Here is a 20,912-nt window from a genome sequence, read left to right as displayed (position 1 = left end):
CCTGTACACAACCCATCTGTAAATAGCCCATCCAACCAACTACCTACCTCATCCCCATATTTGTTTTTTGTTTTTTTTCTGCTCTTTTGCACAACGGTATTTCTACTTGCACATCCTCATCTGCACATCTATCACTCCAGTGTTGATTGTTAAATTGTAATTACTTCACCACTATGGCTTATTTATTGCATTACCTCCTTACTTCATTTGCACACACTGTATACATATTTTATATTGTGTTATTGACTGTACGATTGTTTATCCCATGTGCAACTCTGTGTTGTTGTTAAGCTTTCCTAAATAACTGGCCTGCCTGGAGCATATGGCCACATTATTATAGGACGATTTGGGAGAATGAAAATATGCAACAGGCATCTCACTATCAGAAGTGAGAATATAGCCAGTCTGATCTGCTACTGTGACTTTCTAGACCTTATAAACTGTGGAGAGTAGAACCACAACTGATCCAAATGGAATGAAACATTTTTGTGGCGTTATTCAAATGACATTTTCACTGCAGCCTAGAGGAGAATTTTGTACTCACTTGAAAACAATAATTCAATTATTCATTGCATTGTGGTGTTTGTTATAGACGAGTCTAGGAAGGATAATTGTATTGTCCCTAGACAAGATCAATAGAGTACCAAAGCATCTTAATATAGAAGAGGCCATGCAAACAGGTAAGAACATTTGGCTACTATGGAAGAAATTATATAGTAAAACCTACAAAAGAGCGAGTGCAAACCAGGGGGGGGGGGGGGTGGACTGATTTCAGGATCCCTGCTGCCTAAATTAGTTTTGTGTGTGCAGCACAACTGTGAGTAGCCTTTTAAGATAGGGGCTGGGTTGTCTGTCCTTGCAATTAGTTTGTTTGATTGCACTTGTTAGCTAGCATCCACTATGGGAATTAACTAGTCATTTGTTAGCCTTTGTAAGCATTTTTTAAATATCGTCAACAACAAAAAACGTTGGAAATAAATAGCGCCCTTGTGTGCACTGCCGGTAATATGTATAACCCATTATAGAACAGGAACGGTATGAAAATCTGGAAACCGCCCAACCCCTGAATACATTCACACTGAAAACAGTTTTGAGGGTTTGCCTTCATTAGTTGAAGGTAATTAGCACAGTTCTATGCCTTGTTATTTTTTCTTTCTTCCTCAGGTTAAATGAGAATAGACTGCAGGCCAAAATGTACGTGTTTTCTTTTGTTGTGCTGAGCCAACAGTGTGTTGTTATCGTCAATATATGACATAATCATATCATAAATGGTCTGTTGTTCTTGTCCTGAGGGTAGTTGTGTGCTGAGAAGAATGTGCTTCTTCTCTACGTCCCTGGCCCTGTATCCTTAATGCTGTTAAATTGTACTGAAAGTGCAAGATTGGGTTTTCATTGAGTTTAATTTATATTTATTTATTTATAGATAGTTTCCTTATTGTGTTGTGTGATACCACCCTTCTGCCCCTCAGGTGTTGGAGTACATGGGTAAAGGGAAAAGCATCGTGGATGTGGGTTTGGCCCAGGCCCGTCTACCCCTCAACACACGCTGCCACTACTATGAGCTGGAGATCACTGATGCAGGAGAGAAGTGCTACATCGCCCTGGGACTGGCACGCAGGGTACGTGTTCTTATCATATAGGAAAGTAAGCAGCAGAAATGCTGTGCTAGCAGGGCATGCAGGGGCAATATTGGAGCAATGCAATGCAGTTTAAAAAATACGGATAAGAATTAAAGTAACAAGTAATTAAAGAGCAGCAGTTAAATAACAATAGCGAGACTATATACGGGGGATACCGGTACAGAGTCAATGGGCGGGGGCACCGGTTAGTTGAGGTAATATGTAGAGGTAGAGTTATTAAATATGTAGGTAGAGTTATTAAAGTGACTATGCATAGATGATAACAGAGAGTAGCAGCAGTGTAAAAGTGTGCGTGGGGGGGGGCAAATGAAAATAGTCTGGGTAGCCATTTGATTAGATGTTCAGGAGTCTTATGGCTTGGGGGTAGAAGCTGTTTTGAAGCCTCTTGGACCTAGACTTGGCGCTCCGGTGCCGCTTGCCGTGCAGGAGCAGAGAGAACAGTCTATGACTAGGGTGTCTGGAGTCTTTGACAATTTTTAGGGCCTTCCTCTGACACCGCCTGGTATAGAGGTCCTGAATGGCAGGAAGCTTGGCCCCAGTGATGTACTGGGCCATTCGCACTACGCTCTGTAGTGCCTTGCGGTCGGAGGCTGAGCAGTTGCCATACCAGGCAGTGATGCAACCAGTCAGGATGCTCTCGATGGTGCAGCTGTAGAACCTTTTGAGGATCTGAGGACCCATGCCAAATCTTCTCAGTCCCTTGAGGGGGGAATAGGTTTTGTCGTGCCCTCTTCATGACTGTCTTGGTGTGCTTGGACGATCTTAGTTTGTTGGTGATGTGGACACCAAGGAACTTGAAGCGCTGAACCTGCTCCACTGCAGCCCTGTCGATGAGAATGGGGGCGTGCTCGGTCCTCTTTTTCCTGTAGTCCTCAATCATCTCCTTTGTCTTGATCACGTTGAGGGAGAGGTTGTTGTCCTGTCACCACACGGCCAGGTCTCAGACCTCCTCCCTATAGGATGTCTTGTGGTCGGCAAACTTAATGATGGTGTTGGAGTCGTGCCTGGCCGTGCAGTCATGAGTGAACAGGGAGTACAGGAGGTGACTGAGCACGTACCCCTGAGGTACCCCTGTGTTGAGGATCAGCGTGGCGGATGTGTTGTTACCTACCCTTACCACCTGGGTTCGGCCTGTCAGGAAGTCCAGGATCCAGTTGCAGAGGGAGGTGTTTAGTCCCAGGCTGTGATCACACAGTTGTCCGGAACAGCTGGTGCTCTCATGCATCTTTCAGTGTTATTTGCTTCGAAGCGAGCATAGAAGTAGTTTAGCTCGTATGGTAGGCTCGTGTTACTGGACAGCTCTCGGCTGTGCTTCAGTTTGTAGTCTGCAATGGTTTTCAGGCCCTGCCAAATCCAATGAGCGTCTGAGCTGGTGTAGTATGATTCGATCTTAGTCCTGTATTGACGCTTTGCCTGTTTGATGGTTCGTCGAAGGGCATAGCGGCATTTCTTATATGCTTCCGGGTTCGAGTCCTGCTCCTTGAAAGCGGTAGCTCTAGACTTTAGCTCAGTGCGGATGTTGCCTGTAATCCATGGCTTCTGGTTGGGGTATGTACTAGAGGTCGACCGATTATGATTTTTCAACACCGATACCAATTATTGGAGGACCAAAAAAGCAGATACCGATTAATGGGACGATTTTTACATATATATGTATATATATATATATATATATATATATATGTGTGTCTGTGTGTCTGTGTGTGTGTGTGTGTGTGTGTGTGTGTGTGTGTGTGTGTGTGTGTGTGTGTGTATATATTATATAATATAATATATATAATATATATATATATTTGTGTAGTAATTACAAAAATACTGAATTAACACTTTTATTTTAACTTAATACGTATATTTTATTTTAGTCTCAAATAAGTAATGAAACATGTCCAATTTGGTTTAAATAATACAAAACAGTGTTGGAGAAGAAAGTAAAAGTGCAATATGTGCCATGTAAAAGAACGAATGTTTAAGTTCCTTGCTCAGAACATGAAAACATATGAAAGCTGGTGTTTCCTTTTAACATGAGTCTTCAATATTCCCAGGTAAGAAGTGCTAGGTTGTAGTTATTATAGGAATTTATAGGACTGTTTCTCTCTTTACCATTTGTTTTTCATATACCTTTGACTATTGGATGTTCTTATAGGCACTATAGGGTTGAAGTCATAAACTACGCTGTGCTTCAAGCATTGCGAAGTCCTGCTGGCAAACGTGGGAAAGTGCTGTTTGAATGAATGCTTACGAGCCTGCTGCTTCCTACCACCGCTCAAGTCAGACTGCTCTATCAAATATCAAATCATATACTTAATTATAATATAATAAACACACAGAAATACGCGCCTTAGGTCATTAATATGTCAAATCCAGAAACTATAATTTCAAAAACAAAACGGAACCATCCCGTATTTTATCGAACGGGTGGCAACCCTAAGTCTAAATATGTTACATTGCACAACCTTCAATGTTATGTCATCATTTTGTTAAATTCTGGCAAATTAATTACGATCTTTGTTAGGAAGAAATGGTCTTCACACAGTTCGCAACGAGCCAGGCGGCCCAAACTGCTGCATATACCCTGACTCTGCTTACACTGAGCGCAAGAGAAGTGACACAATTTCCCTAGTTAATATTGCCTGCTAAAATGAATTTATTTTAACTAAATATGCAGGTTTAAAAAAATGTTGATTTGAATATTGATTTTAAGAAAGGCATTGATGTTATTGTTAAATCAGCACCTGTTTGGCGAAGTAGGCTGTGATTCGATGATAAATTAACAGAAAACGCATTGATTATATGCAACGCAGGACAAGCTAGTTAAACTAGTAATATCATCAACCATGTGTAGTTAACTAGTGATTATGTTAAGATTCATAAGATAAGATAAGTTTTATGCTAGCTAGCAACTTATCTTGGCTCCTTGCTGCACTCTCGTAACACAGGTGGTCAGCCTGCCATGCAGTCTCCTCGTGGATTGCAATGTAATCGGCCATAATCGGCATCCAAAAATGCCGATTACCGGTTGTTATGAAAACTTGAAATCATCCCTAATTAATCTGCCATGCCGATTAATCGGTCGACCTCTAGTATGTACGTACAGTCACTGTGGGGACGACGTCCTCGGTGCAGTTATTGACGAAGTCAGTTACTGATGTGGTGTACTCCTCAATGACATCGGAGGAATCCTGGAACATATTCCAGTCTGCTAGCAAAACAGTCCTGTAGCTTAGCATCTGCTTCATCTGACCATTTTTTTTTATTTATCTAGTAAATGTTGCTTCCTGCTTTAATTTTTGCTTGTAAGTCGGAATCAGGAGGATGGAATTATGGTCAGACTTGCCAAATGGAGGGCAAGGGAGAGCTTTGTGTGCGTCTCTGTGTGTGATTAATGGTGGTCCAGAGTTTCCCACACCCCCTCTGGTTGCCAGCCTCTGACTGTGGTGGTATGTAAAACAGCTACAAAAAGTACAGATAACTCTCTAGGTAGATAATGTGGTCTACAGCTTATCATGAGACTTCCTTGGATATCGTGCACCAGCTGTTATTTACAAAAGTACATAGTCCGCCGCCCCTTGTCTTACCAGACGCTGTTGTTCTATCCTGCCAGTACAGTGTATAACCAGCCAGCTGTATGTTGATAGTGTCGTCGTTCAGCCACGACTCCGTGAAGCATAAAATATTACAGTTTTGAATGTCCCATTGGTAGTTTAATCTTCCGCGTAGGTCATCGATTTCTTTCTCCAAAGATCGCACGTTTGCGAGCAGAATGGAAGGAAGTGGAGGTTTATTCGATTGCCTACGAATTCTCAGAAGGCAGACCGCCCTCTGGCCCCTTTTTCTCTGCCTCCTCTTCACACAAATCCCAGGGATCTGGGCCTGTTCCCGAGAAAGCAGTATATCATCCGCATGGGGCTGGTAAGACTTGTTAAAAGGGGGAAAACGATTCTGCCAATCCGTGGTGAGTAATTGTAGTCCTGATGTCCAGAAGTTATTTTTGGTCATAAGAGACGGTAGCTGCAACATTATGTACAAAATAAGTAAAAAATAAGTTACAAACAACGCAAATATACAAACAAAAAACACAATCGGTTGGGGACACCTTCAGCCACCTTCTCTGACCCCATACAGTATATGTGTGCTCCAAAGACAGCGGCACTAACCGCTACATCACATCATGCCATGTCCTCCTACATTATCATCATCAACTTGATCATTATCATCATTCATTGCTATTGTCAATATTGTCATTATCTCCAGCACAATGAACATCAATGTCACTATTATGATTTTCATCATCACTCTACATTCTCATTATCCAGGCTAGAATGAGTCCATCTGAAACATGCTATACTTCCATAACATTCTACGGTTCTTAATTCACTCTGTCACATCAAATGTTTTCATTCATTTTTTGTAAGTCTTCACAAGGTTTTCACACACTGTTGCTGGTATTTTGGCCCATTCCTCCATGCAGATCTCCTCTAGAGCAGTGATGTTTTGGGGCTGTTGCTGGGCAACACGGACTTTCAACTCCCTCCAAAGATTTTCTTTGGGGTTGAGATCTGGAGACTGGCTAGGCCACTCCAGGACCTTGAAATGCTTCTTACGAAGCCACTCCTTCGTTGCCCGGGTGGTGTGTTTGGGATCATTGTCATGCTGAAAGACCCAGCCACGTTTAATCTTCAATGCCCTTGCTGATGGAAGGAGGTTTTCACTCAAAATCTCACGATACATGGCCCCATTCATTCTTTCCTTTACACGGATCAGTCGTCCTGGTCCCTTTGCAGAAAAACAGCCCCAAAGCATGATGTTTGCTTCCCATGCTTCTCAGTAGGTATGGTGTTCTTTGGATGCAACTCAGCATTCTTTGTCCTCCAAACACGACGAGTTGAGTTTTTACCAAAAAGTTATATTTTGGTTTCATCTGACCATATGACATTCTCCCAATCTTCTTCTGGATCATCCAAATGCTCTTTAGCAAACTTCAGACATGTACTGGCTTAAGCAGGGGGACACGTCTGGCACTGCAGGATTTGAGTCCCTGGCGGCGTAGTGTGTTACTGATGGTAGGCTTTGTTACTTTAGTCCCATCTCTCTGCAGGTCATTCACTAGGTCCCCCCGTGTGGTTCTGGGATTTACAAGGTACAAAGTATCTATAACCATAGTAAAACAAGTCCTATACTAACATAACCTGAAAGGCCGCTCAGCAAGGAAGAAGCCACTGCTCCAAAACCGCCATAAAAAAGCCAGACTATGGTTTGCAACTGCACATGGGGACAAAGATCGTACTTTTTGGAGAAATGTCCTCTGATCTGATGAAACAAAAATAGAACTGTTTGGCCGTAATGACCATGTTTATGTTTGGAGGAAAAAGGGAGAGGCTTTCAAGCCGAAGAACACCAAACCCAACCGTGAAGCACAGGGCTGACAGCATCATGCTGTGAGGGTGCTTTGCTGCAGGAGGGACTGGTGCACTTCACAAAATAGATAGCTTCATGAGGATGGAAAGTTTTGTGGCTATATTGAAGCAACATCTCAAGACATCAGTCACGAAGTTAAAGCTTGGTCGCAAATGGGTCTTCCAAATGGACAATGACCCCAAGCATACTTCCAAAGTTGTGGCAAAATGGCTTAAGGACAACAAAGTCAAGGTATTGGAGTGGCCATCACAAAGCCCTGACCTCAATCCAATAAAAAACGTGTGGGAAAAACGGAAAAAGCGTGTGCAAGCAAGGAGGCCTACAAACCTGACTCAGTTACACCAGCTCTCCCAACTTATTGTGGGAAGCTTGTGGAAGGCTACCCAAAACGTTTGACCCAAGTTAAACAATTTAAAGGCAATGCTACCAAATACTAATTGAGTGTATGTAAACTTCTGACCCACTGGGAATGTGATGAAAGTAATAAAAGCTTAAATAAATCATTCTCTGTACTATTATTCTGACATTTCACATTCTTCAAATAAAGTGGTGATCCTAATTGACCTAAGACAGGGAATTGTTACTAGGATTAAATGTCAGGAATTGTGAAAAGCTGACTAAATGTATTTGGCTGAGGTGTATGTAAACTTCCAACTTCAACTGTATATGCAGGCCTCAATGCCAAATGATTGGGAAAGATGGGCACCATCTAAAAAGGTGGAATTAGTCTAGATGCCAATCAAACCTTAATTTTGGGGTACAAAGGAGGTCAAATGAAAAAGAAACTGAGGCAGTTGTTTAACCAGTCAGTGTCTTTGGTCAAATGTTGCTGTCACTTATCTCGCTAGCTCAGCCATGACTATCCTATCCTCCTTCAACTACTTCTCCTCCACATCTCTCACTATTTCCACCCCATTCAGAGTGATGAATGATGGAGAGGGGAAAAGCGAACCCCTCATTTGGTTTTCCGTAGAAAACACAGGCTGTTCCATTTACATGCTAGCCGATCGTGCTAACATGATAGCAACTCTGACTGAAGTGGAGTGTGGAAAATGTGCTGTATCGAACCCGGTCTCCACCTCACAAGATTACAGCCACTTAGATATATTTATATATATATATAAATATATCTATCTATCTATATCTCAAATTATCCACCTATCGCTGCTATTTTTCTTCTGTTATTCATGGCAAGCATGGTTTATTTCACTATTTCCAAGTGAATGACAACTTTCACAGTGTGGCAGTTTTCCAAGCATGGCTATTTAGCCGCTAGGTAGCTGGGCATTTTTGTCTGATGAGTTGCTTACCACTGAGTAGCACCATACACAGAAAAAACTACATAAAAAGAAAGGTATGCAGCAAGTGCTTGTATTCTCTGGGTTAGAAAGATCAAGTTGATATCCTAAAGTAATTAATTTGGACCCCTTCCAATGGTGTCTCTCTCTGTATAATTCATGATGGTGATTATCTCCATATTGTGGGAGGGCTTGTCTAATGACTGTTTGCTCAATACAGAGACACCTGAACTCATTATGACAGCAGAAATTTAATCAACATGGAATCTGCACATCCTGTTTAATATAAATCAAAGAGCTGCTCCTTCAGATATGTCAGTTATTTGATCAGATAAGAGAACCTGGAAATAAGAGCCCCTCGATACTGCTGGATCCTTCTTGATCTTTTTGACTGCATCTGGAGCTCCCACTCTTGTGACATCATGGAGAGTTTCAAGTAAATCACAGTTCAGGTAGGCCTCCCGGTTTCAGCAAACAAAGGGGAGTAGGTTTTCTCAACAACAAATGGCAGGACAAAACTCTCCAAAATGACTTATTCAGAGGAGAAACGTCAGGATACCTGTGCTTCATCAGAGTATGGAGCAAAGCCTGAGCGTAAGAAGTAGATCTCTGCCTGTTTTTTTTTAGTGCTCCAACTCCTGTTTACCATGAATTGTGCTTTTGGAAGTTTTTCCTGGGTAAGCCCTATTATTGAGGTTTTAATAGGTATCATAGGTGTCTTCTATCTTTGGCCTGTACCTCCTGATAGCTAACCACTGTGGTCCCATGGCTGTTGTAAGGATGTGTTGTACCCAGACAATGAATGAAAGTCCTCCATTGGGTGTTGAAGCGAAACCATCCTGATGTCAGTTAGTTACGTTTGCCCAATTCATCTACCTTTGATCAAGTCCACACCCTTGTTAATCTCTGGGGTTGCCTAATGTCATATCACACACAGTCACTCTCCCTACCTCCTAAACCTTTGCACTCTTGTCTGTGTGTGTTGCTTGGCACTAAAGGCTGGATGAGGGCGAGAGAATAGAGCTCTGTGATTTCACTGATTTGTTTTCCGGGAATTGTTTTCTGAAGCAGTCGGCGGTTCTGGTGGGGCATCATAAATCCAGCAATCTGCCATTCCTGAGGTTTCAGACTTCCACTGCTCCCCTTCACCTCCTAGCAGGCCCAATGAGCCATCCTGTCATTAATGTGTTGATTGTGAACCATTACCTCTCACAGGAAAAATCAAAGGCGGGCGTCATCCCCGTTGAAAAACCACTTGTGAAAGCAGATCAGTGACAACTTTGACTCCTCTTTTTTATTGGAAAACAGTGGGATGGTGTGATACACATTCCTGTGCCACTCTATCTCTCGGTCTCCTACCTCTCCATCTCTTTCTCATCTATCATGATCTTCATCTTCACTTTTTCATCCCTTAAACATACTCACATTTAATCTCATCTTCCCATCTCTCCATTGCCTCACCTGTCCATCTCCATACCTCTCCCACTATCTGACCCTCTCTTTATCCACTGTCCTCTCCTCCCTGCGTCTCTATCTCTTCATATCTGTACCAATAAAGCCCTTGCCACTGTGGCCATAGGGGCTTCCATTGGCACAAAGGCAGCTCTCTTTTCATTCTTCTCTAAACCAGTTAGCATTAGTCGTGACCTGTTGGCGCTACAGCCACCCTAGCCACCCTAGCTTCTATACCAGCAAAGAAGCTAGGGCTATTAGCTCCGGTGATGCCATCCCCAGCTGATGTTACCCACGGTGTGTTAAAGATTAGCATCTGAGTGTTTTGGGAAAGCTGTTTCATTAATGGATAGCGGTTGCTGTGGGTAAAGCCTATAACAAATGGTGTCTTCAGAGTAGCAGTGACTCATCATAGTGTTTTATGGCTCCAAATCCAGATCCTTTTAATGACCCTTATGTGTCAAAATGTATTGCAGAGATGGAGTAGAGGAGGCTGGCTGAAAAACTAGAAAATAAATGCTCTTATTGTTCCTTCATGAGGACTTCCATTGTATGGGCTGATGGACAGGGTGCACCCCCATTAAATGTGACTCATCTTCAGATCTTATCAGCTACAACACTGGGCCTTTGTTGGGGTTTCTGTTGGATCACCTGGGGGCTCAATGGCACATTGGCAGGAAACTAAATCAATGAAACAAACTCAGCAAAAATAGAAACGTCCTCTCACTGTCAACTGCGTTTATGTTCAGCAAACTTAACATGTGTAAATATTTGTATGAACATAACAAGATTCAACAGCTGAGATAAACTGAACAAGTTCCACAGACATGTGTCCCTAGACTAAGGGGGGGGGGGGGGAGTCAAACTCAAAAGTAACAGTCAGTATCTGGTGCACCAGCTGCATTAAGTACTGCAGTGCATCTCCTCCTCATGGACTGCACCAGATTTGCCAGTTCTTGCTGTGAGATGTTACCCCACTCTTCCACCAAGGCACCTGCAAGTTCCCAGACATTTCTGGGGGGGAATGGCCCTAGCCCTCACCCTCCGATCCAACATGTCCCAGACGTGCTCAATGGGATTAAGATCCGAGCTCTTCGCTGGACATGGCAGAACACTGACATTCCTGACCAGCAGGAAATCACACACAGAACGAGCCGTATGGCTGGTGGCATTGTCATGCTGGAGGGTCATGTCAGGATGAGCCTGCCGGAAGGGTACCACATGAGGGAGGAGGATGTCTTCCCTGTAACGCACAGCGTTGACATTGCCTGCAATGACAACTAGCTCAGTCCGATGATGCTGTGACACACCGCCCCAGACCATGACGGACCTTCCACCTGCAAATCGATCCCGCTCCAGAGTACAGGCCTTGGTGTAACGCTCATTCCTTTGGCGATAAACACAAATCCGACCATCACCCCTGGTGAGACAAAAGCGCGACTCGTCAGTGAAGAGCACTTTTTGCCAGTCCTGTCTGGTCCAGCGATGGTGGGTTTGTGCCCGTAGGTGACGTTGTTGCCGGTGATGTCTGGTAAGGCCTACAAGCCTTCAGTCCAGCTTCTCTCAGCTTATTGCGGACAGTCTGAGCACTGATGGAGGGATTGTGCGTTCCTGGTGTAACTCAGGCAGTTGTTGTTTCCATCCTGTACCTGTCCTGCAGGTGTGATGTTCGGATGTACCGATCCTGTGCAGGAGTTGTTACATGTGGTCTGATACTGCGAGGACGATCAGCTGTCCGTCCTGTCTCCCTGTAGCGCAGTCTTAGGCGTCTTACAGTAAGGACATTGCAATTTATTGCCCTGCCCATATCTGCAGTCCTCATGCCTCCTTGCAGCATGCCTAAGGCACGTTCACGCAGATGAGCAGGGACCCTGGGCATCTTTCTTTTGGTGTTTTTCAAAGTCAGTAGAAAGGCCTCTTTTGTGTCCTAAGTTTTCATAATTGTGACCTTGATTGCCTACCGTTTGTAAGCTGTTAGTGTCTTAATGACCGTTCCACAGGTGCATGTTCATTAATTGTTTATGGTTCCGTTGAACAAGCATGGGAAACAGTGTTTAAACCCTTTACATTGAAGATCTGGGAAGTTATTTGGAATTTTACAAATTATCTTTGAAAGACAGGGTCCCGAAAAGGGAACTTTTATTTTTTATAGTTTTTAGAGTTTATACAGTGGGGATAACAAGTATTTGATACACTGTTGATTTTTCAGGTTTTCATACTTAAAGCATGTAGAGGTCTGTAATTGTTTTTATCATAGGTACACTTCAACTGTGAGAGAGGATCTAAAACAAAAATCCAGAAAATCACATTGTATGATTTTTAAGTAATTTATTTGCATTTTATTGCATGACATAAGTATTTGATACATCAAAAAAGCAGCATTTTGGTATTTGGTACAGAAATCTTTGTTTGCAATTACAGAGATCATACGTTTCCTGTAGTTCTTGACCAGGTTTGCACACACTGCAGCAGGGATTTTGGCCCACTCCTCCATACAGACCTTCTCCAGATCCTTCAGGTTTCAGGGCTGTCGCTGGGCAATACGGACTTTCAGCTCTCTCCAAAGATTTTCTGTTGGGTTCAGGTCTGGAGACTGGTTAGGCCACTCCAGGACCTTGAGATGCTTCTTACGGAGCCACTCCTTAGTTGCCCTGGCTGTGTGTTTTGGGTCGTTGTCATGCTGGAAGACCCAGCCACGACCCATCTTCAATGCTCTTACTGAGGGAAGGAGGTTGTTGGCCAAGATCTCGCGATACATGGCCCCATCCATCCTCCCCTCAATATGGTGCAGTCGTCCTGTCCCCTTTGCAGAAAAGCATCCCCAAAGAATGATGTTTCCACCTCCATGCTTCACGGTTGGGATGGTGTTCTTGGGGTTGTACTCATCCTTGTTCTTCCTCCAAACACAGCGAGTGGAGTTTAGACCAAAACCTCTATTTTTGTCTCATCAGACCACATGATCTTCTCCCATTCCTCCTCTGGATTATCCAGATGGTCATTGGCAAACTTCAGACGGGCCTGGACATGGGCTGGCTTGAGCAGGGGGACCTTGCGTGAGCTGCAGGATTTAAATCCATGACGGCGTAGTGTGTTACTAATGGTTTTCTTTGAGACTGTGGTCCCAGCTCTCTTCAGGTCATTGACCAGGTCCTGCCGTGTAGTTCTGGGCTGATCCCTCACCTTCCTCATGATCATTGATGCCCCACGAGGTGAGATCTTGCATGGAGCCCCAGACCGAGGGTGATTGACAGTCATCTTGAACTTCTTCCATTTTCTAATAATTGCGCCAACAGTTGTTGCCTTCTCACCAAGCTGCTTGCCTATTGTCCTGTAGCCCATCCCAGCCTTGTGCAGGTCTACAATTTAACCCTGATGTCCTTACAAGCTCTCTGGTCTTGGCCATTGTGGAGAGGTTGGAGTCTGTTTGATTGAGTATGTGGACAGGTTTATTTTATACAGGTAACGAGTTCAAACAGGTGCAGTTAATGCAGGTAATGAGTGGAGAACAGGAGGGCTTCTTAAAGAAAAACTAACAGTCTGTGAGAGCCGGAATTCTTACTGGTTGGTAGGTGATCAAATACTAATGTCATGCAATAAAATGCAAATTAATTACTTAAAAATCATACAATGTGATTTTCTGGATTTTTGTTTTAGATTCCGTCTCTCACAGTTTAAGTGTACCTATGATAAAAATGACAGACCTCTACATGCTTTGTAAGTAGGAAAACCTTCAAAATCGGCAGTGTATCAAATACTTGTTCTCCCCACTGTATGTGCGCACACACAATTAATCATTATCAGGAAGGTGTCATTAGATACACACACACCTCGTATGAGTCAAATGAGACCTCATTGACATATTATCACTTAATTTCACAGGGATATCCCAAAAACAGACACCCTGGCTGGAGCAGGGGCTCCATAGCCTATCATGCAGGTGAGTGTCCTGAGTCATGTAACGTCTGTCCGTCTGCAAGTGTTTCTGTAAGATGGTTTGTTTTGTTGCTTGAATGTTTATATCTCTGTACCTGCTTGTCATGCATGATTCTAATTATTGGTTAGACTGACTCCTGTGGCACCCTTCCTGCCCATAGGGCTCTAGTCAAAAGTAGTGCACTATGTAGGGAATAGGGTGCCATGTAGGGCTCAGCAAGAGATTGCGAGATAAGCAGAGAGTTGTCCAAGTCCCCATGAATGGTGGGACACCATTATCAGTGTGTTACTGTTATCATAAGCCTGTGTGTTTATCGCTGCTTATCTGCCAAAGTGGTGATTAGGTGAAGCCCCACCTAGTGATCTCTTCATGTTTCATCTGTTCCATGTCATTGTTTCTTTCTTCCTAAAATCCACCCTAAAGATGAGAAAGTAGCTCTTTCCTCTCGCATTCCCCCTGACCTCTAGTTGACTATTCCACTGCCGAGGGAGGTTGAGTTGAGGACAAATGGAGTTTTAAGTTAATGTTCTAGCTCGGGAACACAGCAGTCATCTCACTCATTTGGAAGTTCTGGGTTGGGCTCATTTTCAATTCAGTTAATTTAGGAGATTCATTGAAATAGGAATTTTCTGTTTACCTTGAACTGATTGAATTTGCATGGATTTGAAATACAGAATGATTCAAACTTGCATACATGCTCTCATATACACACATATCCCGAGCTAGAACATTAACTTATCTTTTCTCCTTCCCTCTCTCTCAGATGATGGGAAGCTCTTCCAGGGTAGTGGGGTGGGGGACGCCTTTGGCCCTCGCTGTTTTGAGGGGGACGTCATGGGCTGTGGCATCATGTTCCCACGGGACTACATCCTGGACAGTGGAGGTGAGTGCACCATTAGGCTGCTGCCATCTGAGACAGACAACCATGAGACAAACAATGTCATTAGATTATAAAAATGTTTATAAAGCAGCAAATGTGAGGAGGTATTTTGAATGGTAAACTTAGTTAACTTTATCCTCGTCCTCCCTGTCTATCAATCTGTCTGTCTCGCCACGTGTCTGTCTTTCTGAGCATTTCAGTGTGGCTCCCTCAGATGACCGTGACGACGGGGACTCAGAGTTGCGGCCTAAGCAGCAGCGTGTCCAGAATGACCTCTATATGAACGATGAAGACGAGGAGGAGGATGGGGAGGAACTGGAGGGGAGGAAGGTCGTGGTGAGAGACTTTTGTCTACATCAGCAAACCTTCAAACAGGGCCAGAGCGTCAGCTCTGTGAGAGGCAGGAGAGGGGTTATGTTAAATTATTCTTAAAATTCAGTGCCTACTGTTTTACCACTCCTATATCCAATCAGAACACATCACATATAAAACCCTAACTAATTTGTCACTTTTGTTCATATCCTAAATTCATTTAAATGGAATCAACCCCAACCCTAGTGTGAATAGTAGCTCACTGTCGCCCCCTTGTGTTGTGCTAGGTGTTCTTCACACGGAATGGGAAGGTGGTGGGCCGCAAGGAGGTGGCAGTGCCAGCAGGGGGGTTCTATCCTACCATCGGCATGATGAGCACCGGGGAAAATGTCAGGGTGGACCTGCACCCTCTAAGTGGGTGAGAGGAGAGGGGGAGGATGGAGGGTGGAGTGAAGAGAGTAGGGACATGACCAGAGAGAAGTGGCTCCAACACAGACAGACACACACACCACAAACTTGGAGGACAGGGCCAGCTGTATGGCTCCAAGCCACTAGCCCCCCCCCCCAAAAAAAAAATGATGTGGTTGTGCATTAGCAATTTTTCTCTTGGTATGTCAGTCACTGACAGTCACTCAATTAACCATGTCAGCTAACTATTTTAGATTGGTAAATTATTCTTGCCAGCTAAACTAGTAATCATGGTAGAATACTGACAGGTCACGCAGGATGCATGCCCAGGGGCCCATTGCTTTTGTTAGTCACTTTCACTCAGATATCATTAACATGGCAAAATGTGAAGAATTACAGGAAATTAGCTTTAAACTGCAACAAAAATAATCTGCCCCATGGCAAAAGGGGCAGAATTGGCCAACAAAATCTCGCTTAGGGCCCCCAAAAGGGAGGATGACGATATGATGCTAGACCAATATGGGAATTTGTTGTCGTCACAGTGCAGTATCCCTTTTCTTCACATCACTCCTGGATCCAACATGTTGTCTGGGAAGTCCCACCTCAGTTTAGTTTACTCTGGGTTGACTCCTATCAGTAGAGGAAACTCATGCTACTAGATAGTATGAAGATTAATATTATTCAAAGCTGATATGTCAAGACTATACTGTATGGGTGCCTCAAAGTGCTTACTTTTATCATGTCAATAGAAAATGCTAGAACCAGTTTAAAGAGATGCTGGACCAATCCCAGTCTTTAGCAACAATCATTCAAGTCTTATTAGTTCAACTATATTTTGAGATTATTAAAGGAATGCATTCAAAATGCTGAAATAAATGTAACCCACAGACAAGAAATACAACTCTCAGGTATGCCAAAATCCAAATAACTATAACTATGATGTTGTGATATGTCATTTTTTTCTAAGACTATGATAATACCATATCATTTTATCACAAGCACTTTATTGTAGATATACTGAATTATGATGCATACTACAGGCATTTGAGAGGCTTTTTGTTTGGGCATGTCCATGTTCCTTCTCTTTTGGGTTCATTTATATTGTGGAATGACAGGTTAAATGAAATACTTAATCAAGATCTGCCTTTCTAGACCATTTTAATTTGTTTTGATTAATCTTCTGTAATATCAGAACTGTACTCAAGCAATGTGCTGATTGATTGTATTTTATGATTAAAAAAACTGAAGATCATGCAATAAACTGTTCCTGACAGAGTGTCATTTGATTTCATATTAGGTTCATTTAATCATTGATATGAATGTATGTGTCACCTCTAAATTGTGCACTTGTATGCAATGTTTATAAATAAAGATGAGTATCTATTTATAAAGGATGGCCTGCTTTGTGTTTTTTCTCTCATTTGGATGAGACTTATAGCCAGCAGAGGGAGCTATATTATTTTATTTAACTAGTCAAGTCAGTTCATTAAGAACAAATTCTTATTTACAACGACGGCCTAGCAAAAGGAAAAGTTCTCCTGCGGGGACGGGGGCTGGGTTTCAAAAAATAAATAACAAAACACACATCATAACAAGAGAGAACACTACATAAAGAGAGACCTAAGACAACAGCAAGGCAGCAACACATGACAACATGGTAACAACATTATTGGGCAAGGGCAAGAAGGTAGAGACAATAATACATCAGGCAAAGCAGCCACAACTGTCAGTAAGAGTGTCCATGATTGAATCTTTGAATGAAGAGATTGAGATAAAACTGTCCAGTTTGAGTGTTTGTTGCAGCTCGTTCCAGTCGCTACCTGCAGCGAAATGAAAAGACGAGCGACCCAGGGATGTGTGTGCTTTGGGAACCTTTAACAGAATGTGACTGGCAGAACGGGTGTTGTATGTGGAGGATGAGGTCTGCAGTAGATATCTCAGATAGGGGGGAGTGAGGCCTAAGAGGGTTTTATAAATAAGCATCAACCAGTGGGTCTTGCGACGGGTATACAGAGATGACCAGTTTACAGAGGAGTATAGAATGCAGTGATGTGTCCTATAAGGAGCATTGGTGGCAAATCTGATGGCCGAATGGTAAAGAACATCTAGCCGCTCGAGAGCACCGTTACCTGCTGATCTATAAATTATGTCTCCGTAATCTAGCATGGGTAGGATGATCATCTGAATCAGGGTTAGTTTGGCAGCTGGGGTGAAAGACGAGCGATTACGATAGAGGAAACCAAGTCTAGATGTAACCTTAACCTGCAGCTTTGATATGCACTGAGAGAAGGACAGTGTACTGTCTAGCCATACTCCCAAGTACTTGTATGAGGTGACCACCTCAAGTTCTAAACCCTCAGAGGTAGTAGTCATACCTGTGGGCATTCTTTTTACCAAACCACATTACCTTTGTTTTGGAGGTGTTCAGAACAAGGTTAAGGGCTTTGTTGTAGAGCTGAGTATAAGACTGTATCTGCATATAAATGGATGAGAGAGCTTCCTACTGCCTGAGCTATTTTTTTTATTTTTTTATTTTTTTACTTAACTAGGCAAGTCAGTTAAGAACACATTCTTATTTTCAATGACGGCCTAGGAACAGTGGCCTGTTCAGGGGCAGAACGACAGATTTGTACCTTGTCAGCTCGGGGATATAAACTTGCAACCTTCCGGTTATTAGTCCAACGCTCTAACCACTAGACTACCCTGTCACCCTGAAATGTTGTTGATGTAAATTGAAAAGAGCGTGGGGCCCAGAATTGAGCCTTGGGGTACTCCCTTGATGACAGGCATTGGCTGAGACAGCAGATTATCTGACCTTATACACTGCACTCTTTGAGAGAGGTAGTTAGAAAACCAGGCCAAAGACCCCTCAGAGACACCAATACTCCTTAGCCGGCCCACAAGAATGGAATGGTCTACCGTATCAAAAGCATTGGCCAAGTCAATAAAAATGACAGCACGATATTGCTTAGAATCAAGGGCAATGGTGACATCTTTGAGGACATTTAAGGTTGGACCTTCAAAAAAGAAGGTCCAAGCGTCTTCGATAGAGGGGATCAAGCTGATTCTATACCATTTTACAGAGGCTAGTTCATGAAGGAAGGCAAATCAGGACAGGTCGTTTCACTGAGCTGCCATTACGAACACAGGCTGTCAAACAGTGATCACTAAGGTCATTACAGAAAATACCAGACTGATACTTATCAGGATTATTTGTAAGGATAACATCAAGAAGAGTAGCCTTTTCTGGGTGTTTGGAGCCATAGCTTGTGGGATTGGTAATCTGAGAAAGATTTATGGAGTCCCATTGCTTTAGGACTTGGTCAGGTGGTTAAATGTTAGATGTCCCAGTTTAGGTCGCCTAGCAGGACAAATTCAGACTTTGTGTAAGTGGACAGGAGAGAGCTTAGGGCAGTTAAGGTACAGGCCGGGGCTGATCAGAGGACAATAGCACCCAACAACAGTCAACAAAGAGCTATTCGAAAGTTGAATACTTAAAACCAGCAAATCAAATTGTTTGGAGACAGACTTGGTGGAGACAACTGAGCACTGAAGGTGATCCTTGGTAAAGATTGCCACTTTGGAAGATCTGTCTTGCCGAAAAAGGTTATAACCAGAAAGGTTAACATCAGTGTTCAAAACACTCTTCCTTAACCACATCTCAGTAATGAACAACACATGTGGATTGGAGCTGTGAACCCACACTTTCAATTGATCAATTTTAGGTAATAAGCTTCTAGTGTTGACGTGCAGAAAACCTATGCTTTTACGAGAGCAGAAATCAGTGAAGCAGATATCAGAGCACAAGTCAGAATTGGGGCTAGCAACAGTAGATGGGCCAGGGTATACATGCACCTTTCCAGATATTATCAACAGTAATACAGTCAAGGCACGGGAGAGGACAGGGAGAGCTCTGCAGTGCTGATTTATGACATCTGAATGTGCATCAGATGGCAACAAGATTATATTGTACAGCAATTTCATCAGGTAACATGAATACAAAGCCGGCAAGAGGTGGTTAGAATGGGATGGGAGGCCATAAGTCTGTGTAAACAAGAGAGTCAGAGTCCCGAATGTGGGAACAAACATAGTCTGTCCCACAGTTGGGCAAAGAAAGTTCGTAGTCAACAAAGCATGCAGGAGTCATGAGGCAAATAGCAAAATGCACAACACCAAAAAATAATATACACTGCTCAAAAAAATAAAGGGAACACTAAAATAACACATCCTAGATCTGAATGAATGAAATATTCTTATTAAATACTGTTTTCTTTACATAGTTGAATGTGCTGACAACAAAATCACACAAATTATCAATGGAAATCAAATGTATCAACCCATGGAGGTCTGGATTTGGAGTCGCACTCAAAATTAAAGTGGAAAACCGCACTACAGGCTGATCCAACTTTGATGTAATGTCCTTAAAACAAGTCAAAATGAGGCTCAGTAGTGTGTGTGGCCTCCACGTGCCTGTATGACCTCCCTACAACGCCTGGGCATGCTCCTGATGAGGTGGCGGATGGTCTCCTGAGGGATCTCCTCCCAGACCTGGACTAAAGCATCCGCCAACTCCTGGACAGTGTGGTGCAAAGTGACGTTGGTGGATGGAGCGAGACATGATGTCCCAGATGTGCTCAATTGGATTCAGGTCTGGGGAACGGGCGGGCCAGTCCTTAGCATCAATGCCTTCCTCTTGCAGGAACTGCTGACACACTCCAGCCACATGAGCATTGTCTTGCATTAGGAGGAACCCAGGGCCAACCGCACCAGCATATGGTCTCACAAGGGGTCTGAGGATCTCATCTCGGTACTGTCTGTTTCTGACCGTTTGAGCAGACACATGCACATTTATGGCCTGCTGGAGGTAATTTTGCAGGGCTCTGGCAGTGCTCCTCCTGCTCCTCCTTGCACAAAGGCGGAGGTAGCGGTCCTGCTGCTGGGTTGTTGCCCTCCTACGGCCTCCTCCACGTCTCCTGATGTACTGACCTGTCTCCTAGTAGCGCCTCCATGCTCTGGACACTACGCTGACAGACACAGCAAACCTTCTTGCCACATCTCGCATTGATGTGCCATCCTGGATGAGCTGCACTACCTGAGCCACTTGTGTGGGTTGTAGACTCCGTCTCATGCTACCACTAGAGTGAAAGCACCACCAGCATTCAAAAGTGACCAAAACATCAGCCAGGAAGCATAGGAACTGAGAAGTGGTCTGTGGTCCCCACCTGCAGAACCACTCCTTTATTGGGGGTGTCTTGCTAAATGCCTATAATTTCCACCTGTTGTCTATTCCATTTGCACAATAGCATGTGAAATTTATTGTCAATCAGTGTTGCTTCCTAAGTGGACAGTTTGATTTCACAGAAGTGTGATTGACTTGGAGTTAAATTGTGTTGTTTAAGTGTTCCCTTTATTTTTTTGAGCAGTGTATATAACGACTTGGGGCTAGCCATTGTAAGTTCAGAGTCACTCGCCCCAACAGTGTGTGTGTGCTGGCCAGGGCCAGGGCAGATGGTGAACAGATCGCCAGGTGGAACCCAAGCAGCAGTGCAGCAGGCAATGGGAGTAGGTGTCAC

At 43.5% G+C, this 20,912-nt stretch overlaps 1 protein-coding gene across 8 annotated transcripts in view; it reads left to right on the top strand.

Annotated features, from left to right (window-relative positions):
• The window catches only part of LOC110528215 (SPRY domain-containing protein 3), a 65,203-nt gene extending 48,473 nt beyond the window's left edge, over nucleotides 1–16,730 (top strand). For 3 of the 8 annotated variants that reach the window (XR_005052634.2, XR_016497350.1, XR_016497348.1), the window contains exons 7-11: nucleotides 1,470–1,619; nucleotides 13,685–13,742; nucleotides 14,503–14,622; nucleotides 14,820–14,955; nucleotides 15,219–16,730. Coding sequence is in view for 2 of the 8 variants with exons in the window: in XM_021610074.3 (XP_021465749.3) it covers nucleotides 1,470–1,619; nucleotides 13,685–13,742; nucleotides 14,503–14,622; nucleotides 14,834–14,955; nucleotides 15,219–15,353 (585 nt within the window). In the remaining 6 variants the exon portion in view is untranslated. Of the gene's footprint in view, nucleotides 1–1,469; nucleotides 1,620–13,684; nucleotides 13,743–14,502; nucleotides 14,623–14,811; nucleotides 14,956–15,218 lie in introns of all 8 variants that reach the window. The other 5 variants (XR_016497349.1, XM_021610074.3, XM_036983805.2 and 2 more) reach the window with 2 other exon arrangements.
• The last annotated feature ends 4,182 nt before the right edge of the window (nucleotides 16,731–20,912 follow it).

This window comes from Oncorhynchus mykiss, chromosome 7, assembly GCF_057628025.1.
Source record: "Oncorhynchus mykiss isolate SJ-2025 chromosome 7, ASM5762802v1, whole genome shotgun sequence".
NCBI classification, from domain to species: Eukaryota; Metazoa; Chordata; class Actinopteri; order Salmoniformes; family Salmonidae; genus Oncorhynchus; species Oncorhynchus mykiss.
The sequence above is the reverse complement of the archived record's forward strand: the minus strand, read 5'-3'. Positions and strand labels throughout refer to the sequence as shown.